This window comes from Rhinatrema bivittatum, chromosome 4 (genome assembly GCF_901001135.1).
Source record: "Rhinatrema bivittatum chromosome 4, aRhiBiv1.1, whole genome shotgun sequence".
NCBI lineage: Eukaryota > Metazoa > Chordata > Amphibia > Gymnophiona > Rhinatrematidae > Rhinatrema > Rhinatrema bivittatum.
In genome coordinates this window covers 52,049,694-52,072,387 of record NC_042618.1, presented here as the reverse complement: position 1 = coordinate 52,072,387, position 22,694 = coordinate 52,049,694, and the positions used below count along the sequence as shown (strand labels likewise).

Sequence of the window (22,694 nt, the reverse complement as noted above, 5' to 3'; positions counted from 1 at the left end):
GGTCCACCAGTGGCACCACAGGCCTCCTGCTTCTTCCGCTACCAGTAGGATTAGTTCCACCGATGTCAGCACAAGCCTCTCCCTGCTTCTGATGTCGCTCCGCCGGGTGTGCCACCATGTGCAATTGCACGGTTTGCACACCCGGGGTTGCCTGGCCTGCTCTTCAGAGACATATTCAGGGGCAATATCATCTCTATTTATTCTGTTGACCTTTCCTCTCCCTATACATTCAAACATTTTTCTGGCTTTTGCCTTATCCACCTGTTTGGCCACTTTAAGATCATCAGATATGGTCACCCCCAGATCCCACTCTTCTATCATGCTTAGAAGAATGTCACCCCTAATTCTGTCTCGCTCCCTTTGGATTTTGAGCTTAAATGCATAACTTCCTTTTTTGCATCAAATCGTAGCTTCTAGACCATAGACCATTCCTCAAGCTTTACTAGATCCCTCCTCACGTTTTCCACACCTTCCTGTTGCAGATTTTGATTTCATCAGCAAAAAGATGCACTAGATGACCCACATTGGGCGTGCACAATTGCAAGAATGTTGCAACATTAAAGACAGGGAACGGACTCAGTGATACCTCTGTTACCTGTTTCCTACAGTTAGTAGCAGACACCACCTGGAATGAGCCTGCTCAATGGCATTAATTCTGCATGGGATTAAGAGATGACATCAAGGGTGAACTATCCTAGATGAATCTGCTAGAGACAATGGATGTAATCATGGACCTGTGCATCAAAACAGACTATCAGCTGGGTGAGTGTAATAGGGGAAAGTTCTAGAAGCAGCTAGGAATGCCTTAGATAGAGAAACCTGGAATCTGATGTGCTAATTCACTGCAAACCAAAGGAACTCTAGTGCTTGGGGCTACATCGTGCTATCTGCCCCAGAAATGTGAGTAATGGGCAGAAACCTGGATGGCTGTGAGCAACCAATCAGGCTGAAATGTCCTGGGTGCAAAACCAATGGAACAAAGAAAAGGAATGGATTTTTCCAAAAATCAAGAGCAGAATGAAAGAATTTATCAGGCAATTACAGGAAGATGAGATGATATCCTTAATCCTCAGAGACCTAGAACAATGTGAGAGCAAATATGGGTCAAGTGCAGGTGGACTCAGGATGAGAACCAGAAAGAATGAATTGGGAGTGCTACTAGTTATTGCTCCCCTGTGTATCTGTTTCTGAATAACTGTGGTTTCAGTATTGTCAGGCTGAGAACCTGGCAAATCTATAGCATAATAATGAATATCAGAGGGAGGGGTTGCATAACACATTAGTATTCAACAGTGATTTACTGACACATCCATTTTTTCATTGTGTTAGTGGACAGATATTGAAATAGTATCACTATTTCAAAGCTACAAGTTTTGTGAGGTTTTTTTTCATGCCCTGGCCATAGGGCACTGCTTTCCTTTTCTTCATGACAACACACTTGGTTTTATTTTAAGGTCGCTCAAGGTTGTTCAGATGCAATGGGGCCTTCCATATTCCAATTACAAGGACATTGTGCAACAAGTTCCCCAGCACATCGGTAGGTTTCAAAACAGAAACTCCTGCTGCAAAACTCAAGAATAACTAAACTGAATACATCTTCTCTTGAAAGCCTAAGGGTGTTTAACTTTACCTTTGTTACTAGAGCCATCAGAGGATCTTCGTGCCCCTTTACATCCATGTTCAAGCAAGAAGAGAGCTTCACAATGGCGTCGGACATCTTTTTCTCCAAAGCACTTGCCCTTTGCTCTGCGTTCTCTCTCTCAGTCAGATGTATCCTGCATGCAACATGTTCATATACACCAAATGCAAAAATCACTGCTTAAAGAATGTGCTGGTTATAGTGCAAAACAAAAAAAAGACAGGAATTCATTAATGTCTACCCACTTTTCTAGCACTTTTCTGGTATGGCACTGAAAACCAAAGAAAGCTGAATTTTAACATATTTCTTGTTTCCCTGTGCAATCTGACAGGAACCCAGCACTACTAATAATAAACTCACCTGGTTTTTCATCTGATCTACAAGGGGACTGAATACATCAAATTGATAACGAGACTATTAAACTAGAATTTCTTTTAAATAAATATAAATGTAACCCCAGGATTATTAATGGGTGAATGGGCGGGTAGGTAATAAATCTCTGAGGCCCTCCAGGGAGTTGTAGACGCTTTAACCCACTTCACTTGCATTATGAGGACACAGTACAACGGGTATTTGGTTCCCAAAACAAAGTCCTTTACTTGAAGAAAGTGGCAAGAAAAATATTTAGTCTGTTTAAATTTCTTCCAGAGAGCTATATCAAGCAGATGGATAGCCACAGCTCAACTTATTTATTATTTGAATGTATTGCCCACTCTTTTGAATAAGAAATTCAGTGATAGGAAAAAAAAAAAAAGTTCTGTATTGGTGCAGACAATTATTTGCACGCCTTTCTTCATTACAGTGCCACTCACTGGGTTGCTGGCTGCAACGATGGCTCGGTCGCGAGATGACACTGCAACCGGCTGACTCACCCCAGGACACCATGAAGCTCCTCAGTGGCGGGGACACCACCATGATGCCAGCTACCTGCTCCTCCTGCAGGCTTCCCTAGGCGTGCACAGCATACCACCACTTAAAGGCTCTGCAGTGGGAAACAGAGCTGTAAGCGCACTCTGATGATGTCACACGGCTGGATATGTAAGTCCCAGCCATGCTCCTATACCTTGCCTCAGCAACAGGTCCTCCTGTTTATCTGCAGTCCATGTTGCTCCAGCTTTCCTAATCCTCCCTTGCTTCCTGGTTCCTGATCCTGCCTTGCCTCCTGACTCTTGAGCCTGCCTCGCCCAGCCTGCCCTGCTTGGTCCCATACGTCCTGCCCTGTCCTATTTTCAGCCTTGCCTTATCCTAGCCCCTCTCCTGTCTACTTTGGATTTACCTCTGCTACGGACCCAGACTACTCGCTTGCCTGCCGCCTACCATTGATCTCTGATATGTACCACGTCTACTCCTTGTCTGCTGCCTGCCCTGACTCTAGGCTTGTTCCTGGTAATTGTCTGTCTGCTGCCCATCCTAACCTTGGTCCAGCCCCGGACTCCCTTACCCTGTACGTCCTATGGGATGTTAGCCTAAATCCTGCCAGCCCCTGGAAGCCAGAGGCTCAACCCGTGGAAAACGGAGCTGGTATAGGTGAAGCTCCAGTCTTGTCCCAGTCCAGGGCGCCTTTGCCAGCCGTCGGCATCGGCATAGGCCTAGTGGGTTCACCTACTAGGCTGTGTCAACCACCCCACAGCACAAGGGTCCACTATCCTTACACTGACTCCTTCATAGCTGTTGCTTTCACAACCTCTCAGCTTACAGGGAAGACAAAATCCCATGTAGGGATTCGCTCACTTGAAAAGTTTCAGATGTTTGCTGCTGTCTGGCAACTTATACATGTAATCCTTTTCTTTGGAGGGGCATATTCTCCAAGGGCACACAAAAACATTTTACCGGTATATAGCTGGGACTGCCACTTATCTCCTCCTTCTGAGTATACCCCAGTATGAGTCCTTTCTGTGAGGGGCGAGGGGTGGGGAGAGCTAATGCTTATAGCTCAGTTGGTGATGTGCTTTTCTAAAAACCTTGTTTGTAATTCCCTCTGCAATCTGTGTGGCTGTAGTGCTGCAGGGTCAAACAGAACTGGGTGTTCAAATAATAGTTTACTGATTCTTCCACAAGTTAAATCAATGTCCAATTATAAATAAATAAAATTAGAGCTGAATGTCTTTCTGCTGGCTCAGGTTCCTGATGGAAATCTTACCACTCCTGCTCTGAGTGTATGAGTCCAGTAATTGGGGAAAATCCCACTCTATGCACAGGTCTCCATAGAACACAGAAAAATCCTGAGTCCACAGCCTGTGCCTGGGTCCCTGGGGATGAAGATTCTGTTGAGGGTCTTCAGATTTCTTCACCTTCTTTCAGGCCCTCCTTATAGTTCATGAACCTCTCAGAAGGAGGGGTCAGATGGTAAAGTTTATAACTGCACCTTCCAGTCCAGCTCCAAGCAAGGAGGGATGGACTAGGAAAAAACCTTCTGCCAAACCAAAATAGTATAAATCTTTTACAGCCAAAAATCTTCTCTGAAGGGGAATCACTGCCTTGCAGAAGTCTCTCTCCTAGACAGGGTTCTATCAGGCCTTCAGTGCCCTGGCATCCAGATCAGGGGAATGCCATCACCAAAAAGACCAGGATTCAACTTCAGTGATCTTCTCTTGAAAAATAGCAAAAATCAGAAAGAAAGTCTAGCTAGAGGCAGATCCAGACAAGCAGGAAAGGCTCAGAAATATGTACTCAGTGAGAGAGTAGGCCTCACTGTGAAACAAAACTACTAGAGCTCCTCACGCCTCAAAAGCTGAACTTAAATACCACATCTCCTATTGCTGTAGTCCAAGGGTGGGAAAACTACAACCTGTGGGTCAAACCTGGCCTGACACATTTTTTTCAGACCCTCCTCCTCAATTTGCCCCATTAGATCCAGTTCACCAGCACCTTCAATGTCATCAACAATGGCGTGACCTCACAGGCCTTTGTTGATGACTTCAACCTGGATGTCGGCTTCTGGGGGTGACGTCCCCCTCAGAGGGAGCAGCAGGGCAGGAAGAGGAGGAGCATCGCCCATGCAGCCGCCAGTGGACACCAGATGGCGAACAAAGGAAGAGGCCCATCTCTTCAGTTCGCCCGGTAAAGCAGAAGCTGCGCATCTGTGTCACCGGGCCAACTGAGCCTGTCTTATCTGTGCAGGCCTTGCGGTATTAAAAGCTCGCAAGAGCAGCACTTCCTGTGAGCTTATCTCGTGATACATGAGATCAGTAAGGAGGAAGTTCTACACCTGCAAGCTTTCAATACCATGTGGCCTGCAGAAAGGAGGAGCAACAGAGCAGGCTTAGACAATGGATCGGCTCCTCCTGGCACGCGGCAATGCTGACCGGCAGCAGAAGAGCAAGAGAGGCTACAAGGCTGCAGTGTGTGTGTGTGAGAGAGAATGAATGGGAGTCTGCCTGGTGTGTGTGTGTAAAAGAATAATGGATGCCTACCTGAGGGTCTGTATGTGTGTGTAAGAATGAATGTCTGTGGGGGCGGTGTGTGTGTTTGTGTGTATGTGTGAGTGTGTATGTGTGTGTTTGTGTGGTAAGAATGAATGGGTGGCTGCCTGAGGGTCTGTGTGTATGAGAATTAATGGGAGCTTCCTTGGGGGGTGTGTGTGTGTGTGTGTGTGTGTGTGTGTGTGTGAGAGAGAGAGAGCCAGAGTGAATGAATGTGTGTGTGTAGGTGAGGTTGTCCGTGAGAGTGAGTGCATGTCTGTATGTATGTGGGTGGGTGAGAGAGCACATTGTGTGTATGGATACATTGTGTGTGTGTGTGGATGAGAGAGAGCATGTATATTTGGGTGGGTGAGAGAGCATTGTGTGTATGGATGAGGATAAGAGAAAGAAAAAGAGAACAAATGTGTATGCAACACTCCCCTTCCTCTCTACCTCCTAGTCCAGGACAATCTTGGGGCATCTAGAACTCAAAAGATCCCAGGTATGGAGAGCAGGGAATTTTTTTTCAAAATCCTTATTAGTTTTAATTATTGGGAATTATTTGATGTGTCTGTTTTGAAATATTTTATGGATATTTGGAACTTTTTTATATGAGTTCTTAACTATTTGATGTTATTCTATTTGTTATGTGTGTAGAATTATTCTTTTTATTGGTATGGTTGCTGCTTTAGTCCTCTGATTGTGGGGTATAATTGCCACCCCCTGCTTACAAAGTTTTAAAGGGGGGGGGGGGCTCCCGACTCTGATAAGCAAAAGTAATGTGGCCCGCTTTTAAAAAACATTTGCCCGGCCTGCTCTAGTCCCTACTTATAGGCAAGGTCCACCCACTCAGGCAGCCTCAGGTGGAGGAGCTGAAATATGGTATCCTGCCAGCTGGTTCGTGGGCTACTAGGGACATCTAGTGGCCAACCTGTAGGTGGGGGGGGGGGGGGGGGGAGCCATATACAATTTTCTTGGGCTGTTACTTTTCCAAGTTTAGGTTAAATCTCCACCATTTCTCTACTTGCATGGCCTCTCTCTGGGCCCCTGCTCCCAAGAATTCTTCTTACCTCAGATGACAGGGATTCCACTCTAGAGGGCCCTGCTTCTGCGGCAGGAGAAAAGAAATACAAAGCTTCACAAACTTCCTCCTGATTCTTCTGGCATAGTGGAGAGGCCAGCGAGCTACTCTTCTACTAGCTCTCAACCACCCTCTCCTCTCTACTAGGGAGCTGGAACGTGCTTCCTCTCTCTTTTAGAACAAGAGAGAAACTCGAAATACAAGTAAGCTGTGTTTCACTTTTGCAGCTACCCAGCACACTGAAGTAGGCTGTGGGCGAGGGGGAGGGGGAGTCTCTTCCAATGACATGGCACTTCATGCAAGAGCACATCTTGCCTGTCTCTTCTGGGCCCTGCTTGCAAATGTAGAAAGTAGACTTCTACTACAAAGAGGTGAAGTGGTTTGTGAAAGAGTTTGGAATACTATAAACATACTACATCAGCCACATAGACACCAAAAGACATCTACATTCTGATCTGCACGAAGGACACTTTGGAACCCATGAGCCATCTACCCCAAGGTGTGGCAGAACATCACATCCAGGAGACTTACAAACAAGCACAGAGATGATATATGGATGGCCATAGAGGGCAGCTTGCCTAAAAGGGCATTCATGTATGCAGGAGTCCTTAGCAGCTACAGGCACTGCTTGAGAGGTTGCACAGCTGAAGATCCTATGCATAGGATTTACTGAGGGCTGTGGACAACGAACTCACAGACTATATCCCAAGGGCGTACCTTCTACACACATTTCAAGAGCCCATGACTTGCAGGCCGAGTTAGATTATTTATTGCTTTCCAGGAGTAGCTTCTCTGAAGGGGTGGGTACAGAATTTGATCCTCTTGAAACTTCAGATCACGCACAGTATGGCCAGATTTAGAGGGATTTTCTAGTAGAAGTCAGGGATGGAGATGGAGATTTTCTACATATTTATATCATGACAATTCCAGAAATGTGTAACATTGAAATTGAATATCCTGTGCACAGCGTCAGAGGAGGGGACAGAGACGGCTGCAAAACCAATGAGGGTAGCTTCGAAGCTGAGAGGTATGACGAGGCCTGTGCTCCTTAAGGAGGTTGTACCAGCAGGAGGTAACAGCGAAGTTGTGAGCCAAAGCGGCGCTACTTCATTAATACCTGGAAATGTTTTTTCTTTGAAGAAACCAGTTATTGTGGCTTTAGATACAGTTTGGAATGCCTTGGTATCCATAGAGTCGGCAATAACTTCCTTAACTCACGCATTTTTGGAATCCAATAAAAGAGGAATAGATACTGAGAAAACCATGAGTTTACAGCAAGAGAGATTGGAAGAGTTGGAGAAAAAAATTATTCCAATTGAAAAGATTCAAACGAATTTAATTCAATTTGAAAACTCTTCGGTGAAGAAATTTGAGAACATTGAGAATACATTAAGATTCCTGAATCTTAGAATACTTAATTTTCCTATAGTGCGTAAAATTCCTGTGGTGGACTTTAAGTCATATCTTGCAGAAAGTCTTAAAATTCTAAGGGAAGCAATGTCTGTGATAACTAAGGCCTTTTATATACCACGGAAGACACAGAATTCTAATGGAATAGAGTCACAAGGTCGACAATCTTTGAATATAACTGAGATTTTAGAAATGTCTTTGGAAACAGAAATTTCATCTAGAGGATCTTTATTAGTTTCATTTGCTTTTGAATATGATTGCAACTTAGTATTGAAGTTTTTCTTTAGACATAGAACAGCTCAATTTCATGGGCATAAAGTATGGGTTTTCCCAGATATTATGAGACCCACACAAGATCGGAGAAAAAAGTTTCTAGAAATGAGACCGGAGGTGTTAAATAGTGGTGCTAGATTTCTTTTGAACTACCCTTGTAAATGCTTAATAAGATTTCAAAATGAAAATTATGTATTTCTTGAACCAGTACAACTAAGGTCCTTTCTAGATGCGCACGCCCAGGAAGCTCAAACTTGACAGTAAGGTTGTGGAAATTCTCTAATGTGTCTGTTCCTATGAGATATCATGTTTATTTCCTGAGAATGTAAGAGCTCTATTTTTTCCTCTCTTGGCTCCCCCCTCATATTTCCTATAACATTTGAGATTATAGAATATTTCTTTATGATTTTTATTGTAATAAGTGGTATCTTACTGAAAATCTCTGTTGCTTGGGTATTGTGATTTATTGTTATATATCTGAAACTTTAAAAATAAAATTATATAAAAAAATGAATATCTACAATTTTTAAATGCTCCATTAAATCTCATGGAGGTCCATATTGCCATTAAGCTCATGCCCTAAGGCTGGATGAGTTCCCAGGAGAATTTTATAAAATCTTAATAGTTCACATTGCCTTATCTCTGGGATATGTATTCAAAGCTTTACTTGAAAAAAAGGAAATTTGCTTTTGGGGCCAATACAGCGCTAATCACTGTGTTACCTACATCTCACCTTGACTCTATGTTACCAGGCTCTGAGAGGCCTATCGCTATTAAATTTTGATGTTAAGTTATCAGCAAAAATAACGGCAGATTAACTTGCAAAAATACTCTCTGACCTAGTGACCAAACAGCAAATTATGATCGCCAACTGGATCCAGATTTTCAGGACAGGTTGATCCAGTCCAGATTTTACCCCATTGCATGCTGGGACTTATTCTGCATTCCCTATTGCATTCCCTAAGAAAAGCAAGACTATAAGTACCTGTATGCAGGGGAGTAAAGCCAGGACTGGATCATCCTGTCCTGAGGGGGCGGCCTGTTACTAGCCACCAAGAAAGAACTCAGACTAACATCTCATACAATCAAGACAGAATCCAAATTAGAACTAGGTTTATTCAAATCTAATTATCTGCAAGTCTTACTAGTTTATGCCCCCCAGGAGTATTGGAAGCAGACGCCTCCCCCCTTATTGAAACCATCGTTAAACATATCAACACTGACTCTCCTACCATAATCTTGGGAGACTTTAACATACACTTTGAAGCCACTCACCATGCACCCAACTGTGAAGCCCTTCTTACCGCCCTCAATGCAATGGGATTCACCCAGATCGTCAACGGACCCACACATAAAGCAGGACACACCTTGGACCTTATCTTTATCAACTCTAATTTCTCCATTACCAAGGATCCGGCTTGTACCCCCATCCCCTGGTCAGACCACTATCTGATAACAACCACCCTCACTTCAAAAAAACAGACACCCACCACCCAACACCTCTCCTCCATTCACTTCAGGAAATCATGTGCTTCCGACACACTCAGCGAACAGCTCACTAAGGATCTCAAAAATATAGATCTATCCAACCCCAACACAGCGGTGCTCTCCTGGCACAAGATCACTGAAGCTGTAGCAAATAAGCACTGCCCATCTATCTCGAAAAGAATTAATCCTTTAAAAAAAGGAAATCAACCTTGGTTCTCCAATGAACTCAAACAGATAAAACAAGAACTACGTCATAAGGAAAACAAATGGCGTAAAGCCCCTTCCCCCTCTACACTTTCATCATACAAAGGAACCTTACATCATTACAGGTCATCAATTTTAAAATCAAAAAAAGTTTTTTACGCCAATAAAATCCATGATCTCCAATATGACACGAAGGCTCTCTTCTCTTATGTGTCTCAAATCACAAAGTCACTACCACCACCGATCCCAGACGAACAAGCTCAATCCAAGGCAAACGAGCTAGCCATTTTCTTTCAGCAGAAGATATCAAACACACTCTCACTCCTTCCACCCAATAACAACACCCTCGCTTCATTTACCAATACCCATATGCTTAAGGGAGCCAAATTAGACAACTTCGAATTAACTTCATCTAAAGAGATCGAATCCATTCTCAAGAAGCAGAAACCATCCAGCCACCCCACAGACAACCTACCAACCAAGCTACTCCTACTCATACCAAACACAATCTCCGGACCACTGGCCAACATCATAAACTGCTGCTTAACCCAAGGTTTGTACCCAAAAATCCTAAAAAACGCCTCTCTCAAACCTCTCCTTAAGAAACACAACTTAGACCCTAGTGAACTAGCTAATTTTCGCCCTATATCGAATCTTCCATTCTTAGCCAAAATCACAGAAAAGGTGGTTAACACCCAGCTCTCAGAGTATTTAGAAGATTACAATATACTATATCCTTCACAGTATGGTTTCCGCAAATCACGCAGCACAGAAACCCTGACCATATTATTATGGGACGGACAAAGGACACTCTTTTCTTCTAATCCTCTTAGACATATCAGCGGCGTTCGATACTGTCAACCACGCCATTCTCCTGAATCGTCTATTAGACATAGGCATCTCAGGACAAGTCTACAACTGGTTCAAGTCTTTCCTTAGCGATAGAAGCTTCAAGGTCAGAATAAATAATAAAGAATCACCACCAACAAATTCATCACTAGGAGTACCTCAAGGATCCTCCCTGTCCCCCACCCTTTTCAATATCTACCTCCTCCCCCTGTGCCAACTGTTAACAAGTCTCAACCTTATTCACTACATTTACGCAGATGATGTGCAGATCCTGATCCCCATAACGGAATCCATTAACAAATCACTCTCGATCTGGAACAACTGCCTACAATCTATCACTAGTCTCCTCAACAGTTTAAATTTGGTCCTCAATGCTAACAAGACTGAACTCCTCCTCATTTCCGCCAACCAAGACAACTACCAGTCACAGACCCAACATAACCACGCCCTCATTCATACTCAGGTTAGAGACCTTGGGGTAATACTTGATAACCGTCTTAACCTAAAGAGTATGATTAACACTATTACCAAAGACTGCTTCTTCAGACTACAGGTATTAAAAAGACTCAAACCTCTCTTATATTTCCACGACTTTAGGACAGTTCTTCAATCCTTGATATTTGCCAAAATAGACTACTGCAGCGCGCTCCTCACAAGACTACCCAGTTCAACCATTAAGCCACTTCAGATGATACAAAATGCTGCTGCCAGAATCCTAACAAGCACCAACCGGAGTGATCATATTACACCCATCCTCCGAAATCTACACTGGTTACCAATCAACCACAGAGTCCTTCACAAATCTTTATCATTAATACACAAATCCATCTACGATCTCCTTTATCTCGACCTTGAAATCCCATTAAAACTCCATACTTCTAATAGGCCAATGAGAGAAATATCCAAAGGAACGCTACAAGCCCCTCCAACCAAAGCCACACGACTCATTGCATCCAGGGACCGAGCATTTTCGACAGCAGGCCCAGCCATCTGGAACAACCTCCCCGCTGAACTCAGGCTGGAACCTTGCCTGCTAACTTTTAAGAAAAAACTCAAAACGTGGCTGTTCCGCCTAGCCTTCCCAGAACCCTGGGATACACATTAGACGTTATCTACTCCTCTGATTACCTGGACAGCATGGATACCAACTCTAACATGTGGACTAACTCTAATCCGAACTATCTCTAGTCCGGAATTTGTTATTTCTCCTTTTAACTTAACTTTATCTTTTTTCTTCCAGCTACCTAAGCTTCCAAGTTCACGGTCCTCGTTTAATGTAACTTTGTTTCTTCCTTTACCTAGTTATTTTTTACCCCTGTTCGATGTAAACCGTCCTGATATGGTATTTAACCATGAAGGTCGGTACAGAAAAATGTTAAATAAATAAATAAATAAATAAAATCTGGAGCCAGTTGGCAACCCTAAGAGCAGTCAGGGTTTGTCAAGGATAGGCATGCTGTTTGAATGTTCGGAGCATAATAGCCTTCTCAGAGTATTCTTCCCGGTGTCATTTAAAATCTATCAGGTCAATTTTAAAAGCATTCCTTGCACAAAAATGCCCACATATACACATGCAAGCAACGTGGATTTTAAAAAGCTGCAAAATACATGTGTATGTACACATAGGCATGTAAGGAATAAGGAGGCAAGGCATGGCCTTTCTGGGATGGGCCAAGACCTGTGTGCGCAACTCCAAATCGTAAAACCAAAAACCGCAGGATGTGTACTCTAGATATCTGTGTAACTTTATTGCTGCTCCTGATGAGGAGCAAGCCTGTAAATCTTAAGTTTTAGGACTTATAGAACAGGGTGAGGGGTCTGGGTCAGCGGGGGGGGGGGGGGGGGCGTGTAGGATTAAGATCCAGAGAGTTCTGAAAGATCTCGCTATTAACTGAGCAAATTGGTGGACTAATTGTACAACTGGGAATGTGGCTCGCGCGAGCATGTTTTAAAATCTGCTGACATACGAGCGTAAAAGCCGACAAGATCCTGTGGTAGACACACACGCGCTAGCTGTACCCGAATAACCTCTTAAAATTAGGAGTTTATTTATGTGTGGTTGGTGCATTTTAAAACATATGCATGCAAGTGCGTGCACAATTAAAAATGCCAGTGTATCCTCAGTCGTGTGCCGATATGTGCCTGTACGGCCCGCGTGCTCGTTTTACAATTGACTTCTTTGTTAGTAAGTGAATGGGGCCTTTTTATTATTATTATTTATATACTAAAGAGGTGTGGCTTTCACGACAGGTTTTCATATTTTATTTATGCCCTATACAAAAACCTCACTGCAGCAAACTTGACGGATAGCAGCTTCTCAGAGGCTTTTTATTTATAAAGGGGCACGAGACAGCTGTGTCCCCCATCTCCATCACTTTTTCTTCTCTCTCTGGAGGACTTTTTTATGAACGATCAAGGCAAATGAAACTATTAGGGATGTATCTACTGGGGAAGAACAATTTAAAGTAGCGGCTTTTGCTGATGATATCATATAACCAAGCCCCAGGAATCTCTAAATTTAGATTTGGAAGAAGTGGGTATGTATGACAAAGTGGCTAGTCTAAAATTAAATAAGTTAAATTTAGACAAATCCGAGTCTCTGCCAGTCAGAGAGGATGTGGGAGGGTGATTTTTCCCTCAAATGGGCTAAAGACTCACTGAATTACAAAGGTATAAAATTCCCAAGAGATTTCTCTCATCTTTATAAGTCGAATATCACAAGATTGTTGCAACTTGCACAAAAATCTTTGCAAAACTCGATGTTTCTTACACTTTCTTTACCTGGCAGAATCCACCTATTTAAGATGATAATTCTCCCTAAATAGCCCTGTGTTTTTAGTATGCTCCCAGTCTAGCTTCTCAAAAAGGTTTAGACTTACTTCAGAGATTTCTGAGATTTCTTTGGTGGGGGAAGAAAGCACAGCTGCTGAGACCCTGGAATAAAAGGGGGTTGGGCCTATCTAATCTCAAATTCTATAATCTGGCAACAAACGTGCGCCATATTGGAGATTGGTTGGTGCATAGTGTTTTTTATTCTCCCTAGGCCATAGATGTTTAAGATCGCATTGCCCCAAAATGGGGTAGGCTTATGGAATTGTTTGATCCTGAATGTCCCAGTAGACATAAAATTTCAACATTGCATAAATCATTATTATCCTTAAAGGCAGACTGGGATTACAATGCATTCAAAATAAGAAGAGAATGGTATAATTCGTCCATGCTGGTCAGAAGAGAACAGAAGCTTTACACATGAATATCATTTTCCACAGTACTGCAAACTTTAACAGGAAGTATCTAAAGGCAATCATCTCAAACTTTGAAAAAGGAACATTTATGTTGAAATAATCATGCCACTGCTACTGTTTCAAAAAAACATCAGATTATAGAAGGCATTCCGGTACATCCGAACAGGTGTATCTGCAGATGAGAAATCGCTTCTTCCCCACAATACAAGCTTTCCTTACTAACAACTTGGGCCCTTTGGCTCAAATAAGACCCCTTCAGGAGAAAAATTAATAATTTGCCCCATTATTGATTCAAAGTCATGAATTTCATCCCAAAATTTACCTATAGTCACACTAGTCCAGAAACCGGGTTCTAGAGTACCCCATGAATTCCTACAACAGAGATACATCTGTGTCCATGAATCCAGAGAGATAAGCATGGGCTAGAGAAATATAAGCCCATTTAAAAAATGTATATTATGATTCCCGCAAATTAGAATTTGACATATGGGTTGGAGTTCTCTTGAAGCTTGAGTGTAATTGTTGATCCGTGAGAGTGAGGGCTAGATCTCTCTTCCAGTTTTCAAGTAAGGAACTAAGATCATGCAGTGGGTCAAGTAATAACAAAAATTTATACAATCTAGAAATTGTGACTCTCTCAAACTCCTCGATACAAAATAGTTCATCCAATTTATCATAGAAAAAATGTGATACTTGAGAGGTTGTTAGGCTCAGAATGTAATGTCTTAATTGTAAGTAAGATCAAAGGTTTGCTTGATAGCCTGAAATGACAACATACAGCCATCTCTATCAACCACTTGCTGAAGTTGAGGGAGCCCTTAGACCAGCATGAGTTAAATACTTCATATGGGAACCTGGTGAAAAATGTGCATTACCTGCTATTGGTAAACAGGGGGACGTGGACCAGGAATAACCTTACAACTCCCACAGGCCTTGCCAGGTTTTCCCTATAGTTGTTAACAGAGTATCCATTTTCACTGAGAGATTCAAGTCTACATGCCTTACGTGCATCAAAAAATGTAGATGGAGCGGAGAAGCTAAATGCTTCTCCAGTGCTACTGGAGTATAGTAGGAAGTGTCCCAGAGCCAATCTTTCAAGACGTAATTGACATGCCTAATTGTATTTTCCCATATCAGGGAGTGCCATCCCACCATCCGCCCAGATTCCTATTGCACTCTAGTTTAAATTGGCATAATGGAAAGAAATGGTGCAGCCAACTTTGATGCACTGAAATCATTTCTTCAGATATGAAGTAAACCAACTAAACACAATATCCAATACTCCTAAATTTTCCTGTCCAGCCAATAAAATACAATGGTCAATTGTACCAAACACAGCAGAAATATCAAGAATTACCAGAATAAAGTTGGTACTTGCATCAAAGCCACACTGAAAAACATTCAGACTTGAAAGCAATAAGGTGTCAGTGCTGGGCCTGGGTCAAAAGCCAAATTGGAAGTGATCAAGAACATGACTGGCATCAAGAAAATCTTGTAACTATATGAACGTCTAGCAATTTAGAGACCAAAGACAGTGAAGACATTAGTCGATAATTTGCAGGGATTGTAGAATCTAAAGCAGGTTTCTCGAGACAAGGACAGACAGTAGTCAGCTTTAGTAAAGCTGGCATCCTACCAGCAGATAAGAAAGACATTAAAAGCTTGTCAAGAAAACCAGCAACATCAAATTGTATAGCTTTCATTACAACTGTAGGACAAAAATTGTTTTTTGTTCAGTGTTGTTCAGTGGACAAATCAGTTGACATACTTCCTCTGAGGACATAGTATCAAAACTGGGCTAATTATCCAGATCTGGGTCAATGGACAATGTATGTAGCAAAACTTGCTCAGAAAAGGTTGCACAGATATTGTCAATTTTATCTTAAAAAAAAAAAGCAAGCAAAAGATTCACAAGCAATTGCTGGACAATAACTTGTGGCATCTCCCAAGTGGCATCTCCTGTCAACAGTTTAACAGTCCAAAACCATTCATTGGATTGCTTCAATGCAGAGTTTATTCGAGCAGAAAAGTATTGTTTTTTTACAACTTCCAATAGTTAACCTATATGTGAAACATATCAAGCTTTGACAACTAAGCTCAAGGTTTTATGCCAATGGTGCTCAGTACGACATAATAAACATTTAGCAACCTTGAGTTGAGGTGTAAACCAGGGCATAATATGTGAACAGTTTATGGGAAGGGAGAAGGAATAGAAGGTGATTATGGCAGGGGACTGGACAGGAGAGGGAAGGGATGTTGTGCTTTTATTGAATCCCCTACTTTGAATGTCACTGCACGCAACTGGGTATTATATTCCGTTTTCTACCACATTCTCTCCCGAGTCTATGTCCACCACTTCGGTGGTGACCTGCTGCAGCTACTAGGTTTTGCCAGCAGAGTAATATGTGGTTCAGCCCCCTCTCAAAGGCTAAAAGTAAGTCTAAGCACATTTCCTGCGTTGGCTAATCTGCAGAGCAGCGGCTGAACCCAGGTCTCCTTACTTAGCAGGAGAGTTCTAATCATTGCCCTTCAGTTTAGCGTACTAAATAAATTATCTAGAAAGGATAATTGTGGTTGCACCAAGGTAACTGCACTTAATGGAACAAAACTCAGAAAACAGTATTTTTTTTTTGTATATATGTGTTGCATTAAAATCTATTTTTAAGGATTAGAGGGTCATTTTCAAAAGGTTTTATGTGGGCAAATACGTATATACCTACGTAAAACAGATTTTGAAAACTGCCTGACATTACTGTGGGTGAAATAATCTGTACTTTTACATGCAGGTGTGAGCTAGGTCCCAAATTCTGGTCCATATGATACCAGTAGTTGTATCCTTCAATTTTTCCTCAAATTCTTGCTTAACCTCTACCATGTTATCCATGGGTAATAGTTGTGTAGAACAGGGTGGCTCTGTTTGGCTGTTCATTTAAGAAGTGTGTTGAGGGGGTTGACCTCTATATAACTCTAAGTTCTCAGGGGAGAAAGGAATTAAGAAGGGATTGCAGAGGAATCTAGGCTTGGGAGTTCAGAGGCATAGGACCTTTCCTGTTTATCTGGGGATATCCTTGCTGGACTAGCAGAACCTGCTGGTTCTGCTAGTCCAGCAAGGTCTCTTTTACCATTGTTGTGGATGGGCCAAAGGATTACTCCTAGGCATTAACATCTAGTGGCTTATTCCAGAACACTAGGAGGGAAAACTGGACAGTTCTGATTATCATAACAGTTTCTAGCTAGGGGGCCATTTAAACTGATGGTCTCAGGGCTTCAAGTGAATAATGGCTGGTTTTATCACGGGTTCATACTGGTGGTATTGGTAGGTTTTTCTTCTTTTGTGTTTTCTTAGAGCTGCTGAAGTTCTAATGGCTGTGCTGCCATAAGGAACTGGGATTGATTTTACCCAAGGCCGGATGTCTGATTGTTCTGTAATAGGATCCTGAAACTTACTCTATTGTTTTGCTGATTTTTTTCTGCTGGAACCTCCAAAAGGTTAAAGTTACAAGCTGGAACTATACTATACTGTGTGAGACTACCTTTGTGAATCGCAAGGGAATGAGTTCAAAAGAAAGGAGATGCTCTGAAAAGGGTCTAAGAGGGAGAACTGAAGTTCCACAGTACAGAAAGCAATGTAGAAGATCACAGAAGAGAAAAGTGTTTGTTTCTTTTTCCCTATCCTGTCCTCTGAGGCAGGTCCAATACAACATCTTATCCAACCTTTGTGTTCTGAACCCACAGAACTGATGCTGGGCCCATAAAACGCAGCATCAGACCTCTATTTTATGTGTTCCAAACAGGGGGTTACCTAGGGAAAAGGGGAGTTTCCAGGGGTGGCGAGCGATTGAGTGGGGTGAAAGTACATTCACATGGAGAGAACAATTTTCAGACATCACATTATTATTTACACACGTAAATCGCTATTTACCTTCCTAAATGACTGAAAATTGTCCTCTATATTTTTCTGAACTTCAAACCGTTTAAAATTTTATAGAACTGCATCATTTTGTCTGAATAGTGCTGTCCTTTTACGGCAGCAGGTAGGATGCCAATTGCCTAGTACAGGCTGAGGAATTTCTCAGAAGAACATAAGATATGCCATACGTACTATTGCTCATATGCCTTAAACCACCCAGAACAGGTCCTGGAAATAGGAGGTATATAAGTCAATGCAATGCAAATAAATAAATAAATAAATAAATGAATAATGAATAAAATGCTGGGTCAAACCAAGGTCCATCAAACCGAAAATCCTGTTTCCAATAGTGAACTGTCTTAGTTGCAAGTACTCAACAAATCCCCTAAAGTAGATTTATTTCTTGTTACTCACTTCCAGGGATAACAATAGCTTTTCCCAACCTATCTGTCTAATAATGTTTATGAACCTTTCCTCAAGGAACGTGTCCAAACCTCTTTTAACCTTCACCATGTCCTCTGGTATCAGATTTCTGTTTGATTGTGTACCGAGTACAAAAACCTACCTGCTAAGATTTGTTTTAAATCTGCTGGTTGTTAGTTTCATCGAGTGTCCCCTTGTTTTAGTATTATTTGAAAGGGTAAATACAGTTCTTTATTTACCTGTTTCAACCCACTGATGATTTTATAAACTTCTATCAATACTCTCTTTTAGCAGTCTCTTTTCCAACCTGAATAGCCTTAACCTTTGTATGCTCTTGTGAGGGAGTGTATCAGAAACTGCCCGAGAATATTTTATAGGACCGGCCACAGCTATCTGGCCCAGTCCTCCTTAAGAGCCAACCCAGCAAGGGATTCTGGGCCAGGGAGGATCCCTGAAACCTTGGATAAAGAGGCAGGGCCCACAAGGCTAGGGAGGAGCCAGCCTATCATGAACTGCATGTTCTTGATTGTTGTGAAACTGCTGAGGTAAGCAGCCTTTATACTGTATTTCGGTTTTACTTATAAATAGTTGTGACCATATATGGTGTTAGTAGTGGGATCTCTGTTCTAAGCAGGGGCACAGACAGGAGCCAACAGAGACAAAAGAAAAAAAAATCACTTTCCTGGGACCTGACCACAGGAAGAGCATGGGACTTTCTTATGTTATGACTCCTGCCCACAGAGCTACTCCCCGCGAGCAGGCCTCTCACCTCCTGTGCTGCTCTTCCCATCGTGGCACGGAGCCGCCAACGTTCTTCATGGCAGGAACCACAGTCAGCTTGTCTTCTTCACCGCGGCAGAAGCTGCGGACTTCAGGGTGCCTCTCCAGTACGGCGGGCCCTGTTGCTGTGTTTCATCGCGGCTGGGGCTGCTGCCGACATCTCTTCATCTTCGTGGCCCGGAGGCCGCAGTCCCTGGTCTCTCCTGGCAGCCAGAGCCGCCTTCAATCTCTCCTGCAGCGGCAGGAGCCGCTGCCAACAATATGGCCTGCTCCGCAGCCCAGCTCTGCTCGCCAGTGATGCAGCAGCAAGCATGGCCGCTGTCCTCGGTGCTGACTTCCTGTTCCTGTCTTCCTAGGTTGCGGGCCGTGCCTCCTTCTGTGATTTAAAGGGCCCATGGCTGGATATGCCCCGGACCCCACCTGATGATGTCTTCCTGTCTCAGCCCTATAAAAGGGCTTCTCCTGCACTCCTGCCTTGCAATGGAGTTCTTTGCTCCTGGAAGTCTCATCTTCCAGCACTCCGTCAGGTTTTCGTTCTTCGTTGGAGCTTCATGTCTCATCTTGCTTCCTGAGTCTTCCTTGCTTCTGTGGTTTCCTGATGTTCCATGTCTTCATGTTCTGAGGTTCCTAGTCCAGGCTTCCTGATGTTTCACTTCCTGATGTTCCAGGCTTCCTGATGTTCCACTTCCTGATGTTCCGAGGTTTCGCTCCTCCTTTCCTTGTTTCGAGTCCTCTTGACCCTCCAGCTCCTTTGGTTCTCCAGATGACACTTTGTTGGGGTGAATCCGTCTCGTCGGTTTCTGTTTTCGTCATTGGAGTTTCGTCTCAGCTGGATTCCCTTCCTGTGCTTGTCCCACTCTCCGCGTGGTCTGTGACCAGCCTCTTCAGGTTGTGTAGGGCATGCAGTGGGACAGGGTGGTCTGTGACCAGCCCATTTTTTCCACCCATGTCGGTGGGCTGTATAGGGTGCCCTGAGAGACAGTGCCAATGTCCGAACCTTCTAAGCTTCTCATCTCATCCAGAGTCTTCCAAGTTCCTCGACTCGTCCAGAGTCTTCCAAGTTCCTTGCCTCGTTCAGAGTCTTCCAAGTTCCTTGTCCACATCCAGAGTCTTTTCTTCCATGTCTTGAGTCTTCTGTGTCACAAGGCCTCCGACTGTCCTCATCCTCAGTCCGGCCTACTGCTTCTTGCCGATACCCAGCGGCAGATCCGAAAGGGCTGGGAATGGTCGGAGGACTGTTCACTAACCAACATTGTGTTGTTGGCTTCCAGAAGGATGCAGGTCCAGCAGAGGGTCAGACTTTGTCTTCGCCCATGCTGGGACATGCCTTGCCAACCCTCAGTGCTGTCTTGGATTTGTCTGGGGTCATGCCGAGGCTTAAGGGCACACAATCCCCTCAAGTTGAGATCGCTCTCCTAGCAGTCCCCAACATAACAGAATGCAAGGCCATGTGTCCGGTGAACGTGTTCCTGTGATGGACTTGCCTTGTTTCTGGAGTTCTGCTTCAGAGTCTTTATCTTTGTTCCTGGACTTGTACTTGAAACCAAAAAAAAAATACATTTTTTTGGTTCAGGAATTTTCTCACGACCTACTGGAGGCGCCAGCTGTCTGGATTCCACTATCTGCAGGAGGCGCCTGCGTCCACACATTTTTTCCACCTTTTTCCAGGTTGGGGTTTTTACGACCTGCAGGAGGCGCCTGCACTCCACCTGGTTTGCTGGTTCCAGTTGTTCCCACCCTGGGTCCCTCCCAGGTCTCTTCTGAAGTTTCCTGTGCTTTTCGTTTGGTTTCTTGTGCTTCTTGTGTGTTCTTGTGCTCTTTGTTTTTGTTTGTTTGCTTGTGTCTTGTTTGTGCTGTTTTCGTCTTGTTTGTGTTGTTTTTGTCTCTGTGCTGTTTTGCTTCTTTGTGTTGTTTTGCTTCTTTGTGCTGTTTTCCCCTTGTTGTGCTGTTTTTTTGTCTTTTTGCTCTTTTCTGCTGTTTTTGCTCTTTTGTGTTGTTTGCGCTGTTTTGCCTTTTTGGCTCTTTTTTGCTCTTTTGTGCTGTTTTTTTGCTCTTTTCCTTTTGTTTCTTGTTGGCTGTTGCTTGTCTTTTGTGGCTTGTATTTCTGCAGTTTCTTGTTCTGGTTTCGCTTCAGTCCCCAGATATACCAGCTTCCGTTTTTGGACCCTTGATCTCGGTATGGACTGATATCTTGTCCCCTCTAGCTGTTGATATGAGGCTTGAGGAGGGGGTCTTTGAGGAGGGGGTTATGTTATGACTCCTGCCCACGAGGCTACTCCCCGTGAGCAGGCCTCTCACCTCCTGTGCTGCCCTTCCCGTCGTGGCACGGAGCCGCTGACGTTCTTCGTAGCAGGTGCCGCAGTCAGCTTGTCATCTTCACCGCGGCAGGAGCCACGGACTTCAGGGTGCCTCTCCAGTACGGTGGGCCCTGTTGCTGTGTTTCATCGCGGCTGGGGCCAATGTCTCTTCGTTTTCACAACCTGGAGGCCGCAGTCCCCAGTCTCTCCCGGCGGCCAGAGCCGCCTTCAATCTCTCCTGCAGCGGCAGGAGCCACTGCCAACGACGGGGCCTGATCTGTGGCCCAGCTCTGCTCGCCAGCAATGCAGAAGCAAGCATGGCCGCTGTCCTCGGTGCTAGACTTCCTGTTCCTGTCTTCCTAGGGCACGGGCCGCACCTTCTTCTGTGAATTAAAGGGCCCGCGGCCGGATATGCCCCGGGCCTCACCTGATGATGTCTTCCTGTCTCAGCCCTATAAAAGGGCTTCTCCTGCACTCCTGTGTTGCCTTGCATTGGAGTTCTTTGCTCCTGGAAGTCTCATCTTCCAGCGCTCCATCAGGTCTTCGTTGGAGCTCCATGTCTCGTCTTGCTTCCTGAGTCTTCGTTGCTTCTGTGGTTTCCTGATGTTCCATGTCTTCATGTTCTGAGGTTCCTAGTCCAGGCTTCCTGATGTTTCACTTCCTGATGTTCCAGGCTTCCTGATGTTCCACTTCCTGATGTTCAGAGATCTCGCTCCTCCTTTGCTTGTTTCAGGTCCTCTTGACCCTCCAGCTCCTTTGGTTCTCCAGATGACACCTTGTTGGGGTAAATCCATCTTATCGGTTCCTGTTTTCGTCATTGGAGTTTCATCTCAACTGGATTCCCTTCCTGCGCTTGTCCTGCTCTTCGCATGGCCCGTGACCAGCCTCTTCAGGTTGTGTAGGGCACGCAGTGGGACAGGGTGGTCCGTGACCAGCCCATTGGGTCCGCCCATGTCAGTGGGCTATGTAGGGTGCCCTGAGACAGTGCCAATGTCTGAACCTTCCAAGCTTCTCGTCCCATCCAGTCTTCCAAGTTCCTTGCCTCGTCCAGAGTCTTCCAAGTTCCTTGTCCACATCCAGAGTCTTCTCATCCACTTCTTGAGTCTTCTGTGTCACAAGGCCTCCATCTGCCCTCATCCTCAGTCCGGCCTGCTGCTTCTTGCCGATACCCAGCGGCAGGTCCGAAAGGGCTGGGAATGGTCGGAGGACTGTTCACTAACCAACATAGTGTTGTTGGCTTCCAGAAGCATGCAGATCCAGCAGAGGGTCAGACTTTGTCTTCACCCATGCTAGGACACACCTCGCCAACCCTCAGTGCTATCTTGGATTCGTCTGGGGTCGTGCCAATCCCCTCAAGTTGTGATCGCTCTCCTAGTGGTCCCCAACATAACATGTTATATCAGGCCAAGGGACTGAGCCCCACCTGAAGCAGCTAGGGAAATAACCAATTAGTAAGGGCCGGACAGGCCAGAAAAGGTTTTTTTTTTTTCTGTAACCCTCCCTGAAAATTCACCAAGCTTGCGGCTTGCGTAGATGGAGGAGCAAAGAACATGGAATGGCTGGTACATGTCCTGCCAGAGTGCCAGCAGCAGCTATAGAAAATCGTGCAAAATGTATATGAACAGTTCACCCAGGGGATGCTGGCACAGATTGCTCAAGCCATGCAAGCTGCTACAACCCAGGTGAATCCATTA

At 44.2% G+C, this 22,694-nt stretch overlaps 1 protein-coding gene across 5 annotated transcripts in view; it reads right to left on the bottom strand.

Annotated features, from left to right (window-relative positions):
• Nucleotides 1–22,694, bottom strand: part of LOC115089807 (coiled-coil domain-containing protein 170-like) — a 172,426-nt gene that overhangs the window by 70,362 nt on the left and 79,370 nt on the right. For all 5 annotated transcript variants that reach the window (XM_029598117.1, XM_029598121.1, XM_029598120.1 and 2 more), the window contains exon 6: nt 1,631–1,775. In XM_029598117.1, the coding sequence (XP_029453977.1) occupies nt 1,631–1,775 (145 nt within the window). The remainder of the gene's footprint in view (nt 1–1,630; nt 1,776–22,694) is intronic.